Source organism: Lygodium microphyllum, chromosome 8, assembly GCF_053477565.2.
Source record: "Lygodium microphyllum isolate KBCC chromosome 8, Lygodium_microphyllum_v1.1.10, whole genome shotgun sequence".
In the NCBI taxonomy this organism is placed as follows: Eukaryota; Viridiplantae; Streptophyta; class Polypodiopsida; order Schizaeales; family Lygodiaceae; genus Lygodium; species Lygodium microphyllum.
In genome coordinates, this window is record NC_141142.1 from 85,704,953 (window position 1) to 85,715,151 (window position 10,199).

Genomic DNA, 10,199 nt, shown 5'->3' on the forward strand with positions numbered 1-10,199 from the left:
AGGAAGCTCGGTGCTAGCCCTAAGTAACAAAGCACTATTATAGAAAAAAGGAAATCATGAAAAGAATTGTCTTCGCACTTTCACGTTGCTGATTTTCAATGAACATTTGTTTGAGTACCATGATCATGTTCACACTTGCATTGATGCACCACATGGTATTATATCCTGGATGCATAGCACGTGTTTGTATTAGTGATGACCCGATGCTGAGAGTGTGAGGTATCCCAAGCCATAAGTCTAGATATTCGATTCCTTCTGAGTTATTTGGTGAGGCTTATCTATCATCTCCTTGATTATTTAATCAAAAGAGTGGACCTTTTTCAGATATGTTTTGTGTTCATGGCACATCTTGGGGCAAATCTCCAAGGTGTAGGAGAGTTGTAGTGGAGCCGCAACAATCAACTAAGGGGTGCTCCATATGTGTGTTCTACATGGTATACAACACCAAGATGTTCAAGAACTCAAAGTTCTTAGATGCTCCCAGTCCTACGGCCATGTGGGGTGGTTTCAGGTGAGTAGTAAAGGCCGGGCTTGTGCCTTAGAGCCAATATTGGGCCCATTGTAGGTCCCGACAATGAGATATATCCGATTTGAGGATTGTGTTGATGTAACTTTGCATAAGGGAGGATGTTAAATTTTTCATTTTTGCACCAAGGTAAAATTAGAGGCTATTTTTAGGCAAATGAATTTTTCTAGAGGTTTTCAAGGTCACAACCCTAAATTTATGGGCTTTAAAACTCAGAAAATAGCCCACATAGACAAAAATTTATGTTATTTTTTCTAAAATTCACCCAAAAAATTTCTCAAATTTCTAAATCTCCACCTTTGATCAACAAAACATTTATCCACATATTTACAAACTAAAAATCACAAGGGTTTCTTAGTTTTTATCTTAACATCCATCTGTTTGAATTCGTTCTATTGTAGTAAACCTGTGGGTTTCTTATATACGCATGCATCTCTTTCGTACTCCCTATGGTACACATATTTTCCATGTATAACTTTTCACTTTTGATGGCTTCTCTTTGTGTGTCCTTCATCATACTTTGCAAGGTTCCTTCTATTCATAAGAGAGGTTGATGCAATCCAATACAACATGGAATTATTGCAATTTTAAGCTGGATATGTATTTAAGCTCCATTATTGTTAACACATGAAGGCATAGAGACCCTTACATAAGAGTAGTCATGGAAACTTCTATGCTTATTAGAATAGTGTTTTGATTTCTTTCAAGGGCAATGATCATCTATAGCCTAGATAACATAGCTATTAAGGATCTTTGAAATTTTGGTTCTTACATTTTGCATGACTATACTATTTTTAAAAGGTTTGGTTTTTGGCAATGGAATTGAGAATATTAGAAAGGACTTCCGGATAAGAAAAAAAGGACAAGTGGTCACTACCTTCAATAGTGAACACTTTATTTGGGGGATTATCTTGCACTATTTGTGCTTGTAGAGATGGTGGAATTACACGGTCCATGGTTGTCTTTATGTAGTATCGCTTAATACGACCATATCGAGTCTGAGTTAATGTAAGGTTCTCAAAGAGTGGTCCATAAGGTGAGGGATTCAGTAATGTGAATGCAAGATTTATATCCTGCAAAAAACACCAATAATTTATATTGTTACTCTATTTTTAGATAAACTAGTTTTTGTTGATGAGGTTAATATGCATTTGTCAAAATAAAAGACTAGTTTGAATGTTGTTCATAAATAAAATTCCCACTCTTTGCCTAACATTGTTAGAGACTAGGTCATGTAGACCCTAAAATAATTTCCTTGAGAAAATACAAAAGTTATTAATAAGTTCTTAGTAAGTTACTTTTACTCAAAAGTGATTTTCAATACCAAGAATATAGGGTATTTGTTAGATTTTTGTTTTTTCTAACTACACAAAATTCCTAAGAGTAAGATCTATTGACTTTAAATATGAAGGACTAAGCATTCAAATTTGTGGTTGAATTTTTTTACTATATACCCATGCTCTATAACTATATTATGTTTCGTAATTTATTTAACTTTACCTTTTTGTTCCTCTTTAATAGGTTGGAGATATGGATAATTTGTTAGTAAATCTTGCATTTTTATGGGCGTCTCAATGTGCATATGGAAGGTTGCATGCTTTTGCACACATTCACAAATGAGCATCCAGACTACATTAATGAACAACAAGTCCACTTAGTTTCGTACCATGGAACACAACTATAGACAATCATTGCATTTTTTTATAATCTACATTATGAGATTTTTCATACAAACTATATGGTAGGTAAATCTAATTATGTATCTACATGGCAACATAGATGTTGGTAGTTATTACAAAATGGAACAAAAAACATGCATTGCTTGTTTTACATTTACTTGTAATGTATGTTGCAAAAAGAAGGGGTATGAGAGGAATAATAACCTTGACTTAGATTTGTATTTAAATTATTTGATTAACCAAGTTATGCATGCACTAAGATTTTGCTAGAGCACCAAATAGTGAATTCTTACCTCGATTGGGCTTTTATTATAAAAATATTGTGCAGCTTTTGCAAGATTAATATAAACTTATGTTGGCTCGGATGAAGAACCATTTGCGAAATTGAATAGGAAAACTCTATTTTGGATTAATTGTTGTGAAGCCTAGAAAATTCAAGAAGTTCCAAGAGAAACATCAAGCGAGCACACAATAAAATAATGGTAATAAAATATGACACAATGACTATGCTTGATTCTAATTATCACCATAATAATTTCCACCACAAGAATTAGGGCCATGATCATCATCAAAAAAATTGTAATTATGTTTTTAGTTTTTTTAAATTTTCTTCACAATTTCTATCACGCTTTCATTAGTCATGGCTACTCCATCATGACATGCTTACATATTTGCAACATAAGCACATCTAAATTCATTACCATAGGCATTGCTATGATAATCATGATGTTCTTGATGTATGAAATGAGTGTCATAAAATGCAATAAAACATGAAATAAATTATCACATTGTAGAAAGCATGGGTCTTATGTCTAGTACCTCGAAATCTTGTATGGGTATATAGCTTTCCCCATTCCTTGGCATAAAGGCAGAAAGGAATATTGCTTTATCTATTTTATTTGGAAAATGTTCCATTGCATAAGAGATGGCACCTCCTCCCAAGCTATGTCCAACAAGAATAACCTAACATATTAGAATTTAAATAAATTAGAAGTGTTTGTATATTCAAAAGGTAATGTATGGGCTCTAGCAAATTAAAGTGACTGGGAAATTGACAACCAAATCAAACCTTCTCATCAACATTTGTAATGTTGTTTTGTAAAAAGTATGTCAAAGGCTTCACATATTGAGCTACAGAAGTCACTTGGTCTGCTACTGCTTTGTTGATGCCATTTGATGTGAGATCTAAAGCAGTCACATTGTTTCCCTTGCTTTGTAAAATTGTTATGGTTTTGTACCAACACCATGCCCCGTGGCTTAAACCATGGATGAGTACAAAATGGTTACTTGTTCCTCCATCTTGAGATAAACCAACTTGTACCTATTTTCAGAATCATAAATACAAGGGCTAAACATGAGAAACTAGTTGCATGCAAAGTATCTATGTAAATTCTAGTTGTGAAGATAAGCTAATCATAATCAACTTACATTCAATGCTACATGTCTGGAATATGTAAAGTTTTTTCTATAATTCAATTTAAGAGGAAGGTGATGGTTACATCATGTCATAAGAACCTATGAAGAAATGCACACATCTCATCAAACTTAGATACAACATGTCTCATTAGTATGCACATTCACCCCTAACTTGTTGGTGTGGTTTATCATAATTATAACTAGAGTATAAGCTAGTTCTTATCTTGTACTAATCAGTCACTAGGAGCTTTTGACTAATGTGTTTAGATAAGGGAAAAAGAGTTTTCCTACCTAATTTACTAAACAAAATTACACACATTTAGGGATTTTTGGACCTAGCGAAAAGGGCGCTCTCTTCCCATATAGATTAGGGTTTTAAAAATTCACTATATAGGCTTTTTCTCCTCATGTGTAGAATTTTTTTCTAAATAAGTAATATTTTCCTATATAGGCTATTTTTTCTTATGAGAAGAAGTTTCTAGCTAGGTAATATTTTCCTATATATGTTTTTTTTTCTTATGTTGAGAAAAAGTTTCTAGATATGAAATTTTATTTCAATAAATTATTTGAAATAATTGACATGATGCCATAATATAGTGGTACTATATTCTTACCCAAGTAGATCCCTATTGGCTAATGAAATGGTAAACAAAGATATTGAATTGAACATTAAGCTCAATCCTAGGCAAGGTGGGCAATGTGTCCATAAACTCTTACATGATTTGGATAAGCACAAGAAACTTATCTATGTAAGCAACAACTACAAAATTATAAACCTTAGAAACTTAGAATGCCATATATTTTTGTAAGTTCAATACGTTTCTTTAGAGTCTAGTTATGTTGAAGTTTCCCATAATGGTAGGCATGAATGTTGATGCTTATTTTAGGACCTTGCTCTTTATGCAAGGTTGAAATAGAGGATTCTTCTTATCTCTTTTAACAATGTCCATGCATTAGAAGGATATGGAAGAAGATGCACAAATGGCACAATACAATTAGTTCCTAGTTTTTATAAATATCAAACTAGGTTAAAAGGTGGTCAACTTTAAATTATTGATCAATTATAGCTACACTTATTAGGCTTGATGCACCACTAAATAATCTTCACAGGATTAAGAGTAAGAATTTCGCAAAAGTCTATAATAGGGGATGAGAAGCAATGCCAAACAAAGTAGGCCTGAGGAAAATAAAGTGGACCCATAGATCCATCTTTGTTAGGGAGTTTCATCCCAATTAATGGGGGTAGTTCGTGGCCCTTAGGATGTGGCATGTCTACATTTATCGTGCATCTTAATTGTGTGTCTTTCAAAGCTTGCTCTTGACTTCTCAAAAGGTTGATGTGCGATCACCTTGTACGTTATATTGATATTGGTATACATTGTAGTATTAACACATACAAGGTTGCATCCTTGAAGAAGATGGGCCATTAGGATTGATATTGAATGGCTCTCCCAACTATGATGATGTACTCAATAGATTTTAGGCTCAGGGACTTTTTAGTAGATTAGGTCATGGCACTGAGGCTAGCTTATGGGGTCTTGCTTTATAAAGGGGTCATGGGACTTGGGATCGTTAACTTGGATTATTTAGGATTTGGATTGTTGATATCTTTTGAGAGCTAGCTAGCTATAGCTAGACTCAACCTTAAGGCTTGGGGCTTATGTGATAGATTACTTATATCCCTTGCAAATAGGGGACCTGTGTCTCCTATGCTAGATGCAACCTTATTCCACAGGCCACTCCTACCACGCAAGTTGAATGATTCACTATCGCAAGGTGAATAATCCATAGGGCACACGCACTCCTACCACGCGATTAGTTGAATGATTCACTATCGCATGGTGAATAATATTCCATCGGTGACCGAACTAGCGTTTTGCATGTTCAAGTGGCGGGAATTCTCAGGAGCGAAAACTACGACAGAAGCACATGATCTGGGACTAACTTTGATCGTCGTCATGGAGCGAGCAAAAGCAGCAAATTAGCGCTATAATGTCATCTCATGAGCTCACCAGGGCGACATGGATGAGGAGGATAATAATGGCGACGGAGGGGCGGCGGCAGTAGCTGGATGGACGATTCGTGAGACTGGAGTTAGCCATGATGATCTGTTCTGCTTTGCGGATGCTATTGAATACCGAGAGAGTGTAAGATCCACCGATTATTAGAAACGTGGCACGGTTATATGTCGTGTGTGCGTGCGTGTGTGTTTGTAACACCTACTGCACAAGTCAATGCCCAGTGCAATATCGCGCGAGCTTCCAACATGAAATAAGCAGTACACACGGCTACTCCATCAGAAATTTCTTTCGTGTGTGTCTTCCTCTCTTTAATGCTACAACCAACCCGTGAAATTTCTCTCTAATGAGTTCTCACTCTTTGATTGAAGAGGCCGGCTTTTCCACAATCGCACTAAACTTTGCCATCGATCATGAAAAGCTTCATTCTTCGAGTAAGTTACTCATGAATATATGTGTGCATCACGTGGGGTTATGTTTTATCCAGGAAAAATTCATAGATAATGATATTTATAAATAAGCTTTGAATGCACTCGATGTAGAGGATATACATATAGTAACTTTAACTTCTGCTCAAATCATCATAATTTAAGACGCATGGCTTTGAGTGTGGTGCCTTACCGCACAACATACGTTTGATCCCAACTCAAAAGAGTTTTAAATTATAATATGACCTAAAAATTAGCTATTGCTATACACTCAATAAAGAGAATGAGAGCCAGTGAATAAGAGCTATGCTCCTCCCCAATGTAAAAATAAGTTCTTATTATGAGTTTAAGAAGTATGATTACTCAAAAGGCTTAGGTAAATATGGGAGTGCTTTACATGAAAAGGAAACGATGTGTAGGTGTAAGAGCATTAAATAGACAAGTTCTCTACATGTGCACACAACATATGAAAAGCAAAAGTGCTTATAACCACACAATCTAATGATTGAAAAGAAAATTTCATTTAACCATACAATTCAAACACTAGTTGGTTGCAAAGCTAACATCATCTCTCTTGATATGCTAAGTCCAATATCATCTACTAGTTGTTGGCACATTTAATAGAAAAGTTGAGATTTCGATTCAATCACTAATCGACACTTTGCCTTTATTAGCCTAGATGACTTTGGCTATAGATGTCCTATCATTGTGACAAAGACCCAAAAGAAAGGTTGTGCTCCATGGAAGTTTGACATTGACAAAGAGTCCTTCCAAGCATCAAATTATTTTTGTTTGTAGAATCTTTTTTCTCTAGTCATGATTAACACAATTTCATAGTTCTTGTGCGAGTTATACGTGATGCCAATTGTTCTAAAGCTCATTTGAAAATGTAGTTCACATATCCATTGTCTACTTAAATGCTATGTTTCTTGATAGAAGTTGCCAACTCAAAGTCATATCATTTGATAGAAAAGGTTTGAGATATTGACATTACATTTTCGAAATCCATGATATGAACTTTAGAGTAAATGTATGTCAAGCATCATGTAGAATAGGCACATGCAATGAAAATCGTTGTCTGGATTAAATGGTGAGAAGTTCTTATTGCTACTTAAATCATTAAAATGATTTTACTTATTCAATTGATAGTCACCCAATCTTTTATGCCATTGAATGATGCTCTCATGAATTACATGATTGCTATTTTACATTGAACTCTAACTAGCAATAGTTTTGTATTATCACGTGCAAGCTCCTCCTACTTTGCGATTTGCAGGTATGGTGACGATGACATTTCAAATTTTATTTCTATATTAGACTTGGGCTATTGGGGTTTGACTTTTTTGTCACACATTGGGACATCCCCTTTTATATGGCATGAAAAGGGTGAATACACAAGCTACTTGTAAATACCCCCACTATATGTGTCAAGGAGAGGGACTGCAAGAGAGAAAGAAGAGAGAGAAGACTACAAAGAAGAAGAAGAAGAAGAGCAGAAGAGAGAGAAAGACAGGTACGAGGAGAGAGAAATACTAGAAATGGAGAGAGAAAGACAAGAAGAGAGAGAGAGAAGACATGAAGCTTGGAGAGCAAGGTGAAGGAGAAAGAAGACTTATATTAATTATCTGATAATGAAAAATTAAGTCTCTTTCACCTTATAAACCAGCCAATGTAGCTAGTATTTCCCCATTATTAAGTCCCCCTCTCTTACATTCCATCCCCACCCGAAGGTTTTTGCCCTCCAAAACAATTTGGGCATGTGTGATAACTGGGAGGGGCCGATCAGAGTACTACTCTATTGCATTATTACAAGGGTATACTGATGAATGAAGAGGTATTATTGTGTATGATAGGTCATGGGATATGTACGATACATGGGCCTTATTGGGGAGTTATAAACATGAGTTTTGACCCAAATATGTGGAGTAAATGCGGGCTGCAGACAGTGAACAGTAAGCTGTTTATTACAGGACCTTGCTGTAGTGAATTTGTCATAACTTTCTATGGGAGGCTTCAAATGGGGTGTGCTATACATCAAAACGGAGCTCTCGAGAAGTGCTTTTATCCCATGTATGGTGTGCATTACTATCCGTAGTACAGAATAAAATCTTCTTTAAAATAGAGTGCTATCTGCAGTTAGTCTAGGAGAAATCAAGGGCCATAGTTAGCTAGATTTCAACCAAATCTGCTTGTAAAAGGTATGGAAACTCTTCCAAAACTAAAGCTGGTCTCCAAGATGCTTCCTCGAGTGGTAAATCTTACCACTTAATCAAGTATTCCATGATCGAGCAAGAGCGAAGCCTCTTTTCCCTTTGTTCTATGAAATTTTCGGGTACATATTGAATGATGCCTTCTTCATTTATCAGTGGGAGGTCATCAACATAGTCCACTGCTGAGCCAATGAAGGGCTTCAACTGACTCACATGGAAGACATTATGGATCTTCGTAGATGGGGGTAATGGCAATCTATATGCCAAGTCTCCCACTCTCTTGATAATTCGGTATGGTCCATAGAACCTGTGTGCCAACTTATTGTTGGACATGTCTTTAAGGGAGGCATATCTAGACTTAGGCACTTTCAAGAGCACCAAATCCCCTTCTTGGCACTCGACATCCCGTCTTTTGTCATTAGCATAAAGCTTCATTTGATCTTGAGCTCTCTTCAAGTTAGCTTTGCACTGTTGAAGTAAGGCTTGCATTCTATCCAATTCTTCCTTGCTTTATAGATTTATTTTATCATTGAAGATAACCACAGGAAGGGGCACCTTCTATCCATACAAGGCCTCAAAAGGTGAAACTACAATGCTAGCATGTGTGGAGTTATTATAGGCAAACTCAACCAAATGTAACCATGAATCCCAAGCATACTTCACATCATAACAGAAATGCCTCAAGTAAGTTTCCAACCATTTGTTAACCCTTTCTGTCTGACCATCTATCTGTGGATGGTAAGCAATGGAAGGGGCTAACTGAGTGCCCATAGAGATGAAAATTGCCCGCCAAAAGTTACTCATAAACTTAGCATCTTAGTCATGCACAATGACCTGTGGTAAGCCATGTAATTTGAAAACAGATTCCATGAATTGGCTGGCTACTTGAGAAGCATTATACTGAGTCTTTGTGGGGATGAAATGGGCTACCTTTGTGAGTCTGTTCACAACTACATAGATGTTGTCCCAACCTTTCTTGGTCATCGGTAGGCCGGTAATGAAGTCCATAGTGATGTGTGTCCACTTGCCTTCACGCATAGGCAATGGCTGAAGTAAACCAACTGGTTTTAAGGTACTGTCCTTGTTTTGCTGACAAGGCATGTAGCCCAAGACAAAGTCTTTCACATCTCTCCAAATGCTCTTTCAGTAAAAGATTTTAGCAATCTTGTCATAGGTCTTAAAGACTCCCAAATGACCAGCTATAGGGGTTGAATGCATCTCCTATATGATTTTCTGCTTGAATGGGGAAGCATGAGGGATGGCAATTCAGCCAATATACCATAAAAGCCCATTTTTCAGCTAATACGAAGAGTTTTTTACACATTGTCCTTGCTGTAATTTCTGAAATACATTCTGAAATCAGCGTCTAATAGGTAATCCTCCTAAAGCTCATGTATCCAATCACTGTGTAACTCCATGATAGTAGAGACTTTACATGCCCATATCCTAGAGAGAGAATCTGCCACTACATTATCCTTCCCACAAGTATGGGTGATGTCAAAGTCATAGTTCTGTAAGGTGGCTACCCATCTCCTCTGCTTTGGAGTTAGATTTGACTAAGATAAGAAGTACTTGAGTACTCTATGGTCGCTTTTCACTCTAAACCGGCTGCCATACAAATAATGATGCCATTTCTTGATGGCATGAAGGATGGCCAGCATTTCCTGATCATAGACATTCATAACCCTCTTATTTTCAGCGAGCTTTCGGTTCTCAAAAGCTATGACCCCATGTTCTTGCAGCAAGACTGTACCACTTCCTCTCCCACTCGCATCACACTGAATGGTGAATTCCCTAGAAAAATCAGGGCATACCAAGATAGGGCTGAAGTAAGCAAATCTGCCAATCCATCCCAAAAAAAAGCTTCTTTCTTCAGCCTATCAGTGAGAGGGGCTGCAATAGTGGCATAGTGCCGAATGAAT

The 10,199-nt window shown here is 36.5% G+C and overlaps 1 protein-coding gene across 1 annotated transcript; it reads right to left on the minus strand.

The window, feature by feature from the left end:
- Positions 1 to 1,220: 1,220 nt before the first annotated feature.
- On the minus strand, positions 1,221 to 5,932 carry LOC148032534 (putative methylesterase 11, chloroplastic). Its single transcript, XM_087684119.1, has 4 exons — positions 5,634 to 5,932; positions 3,275 to 3,526; positions 3,025 to 3,168; positions 1,221 to 1,599 (listed from the first exon to the last, which is right to left on the minus strand). The coding sequence occupies exons 1-4, from the start codon at positions 5,721 to 5,723 to the stop codon at positions 1,321 to 1,323; spliced, it is 765 nt and encodes a 254-aa protein (XP_087540245.1). The 5' UTR covers positions 5,724 to 5,932; the 3' UTR covers positions 1,221 to 1,320.
- Between the last annotated feature and the right edge of the window lie 4,267 nt (positions 5,933 to 10,199).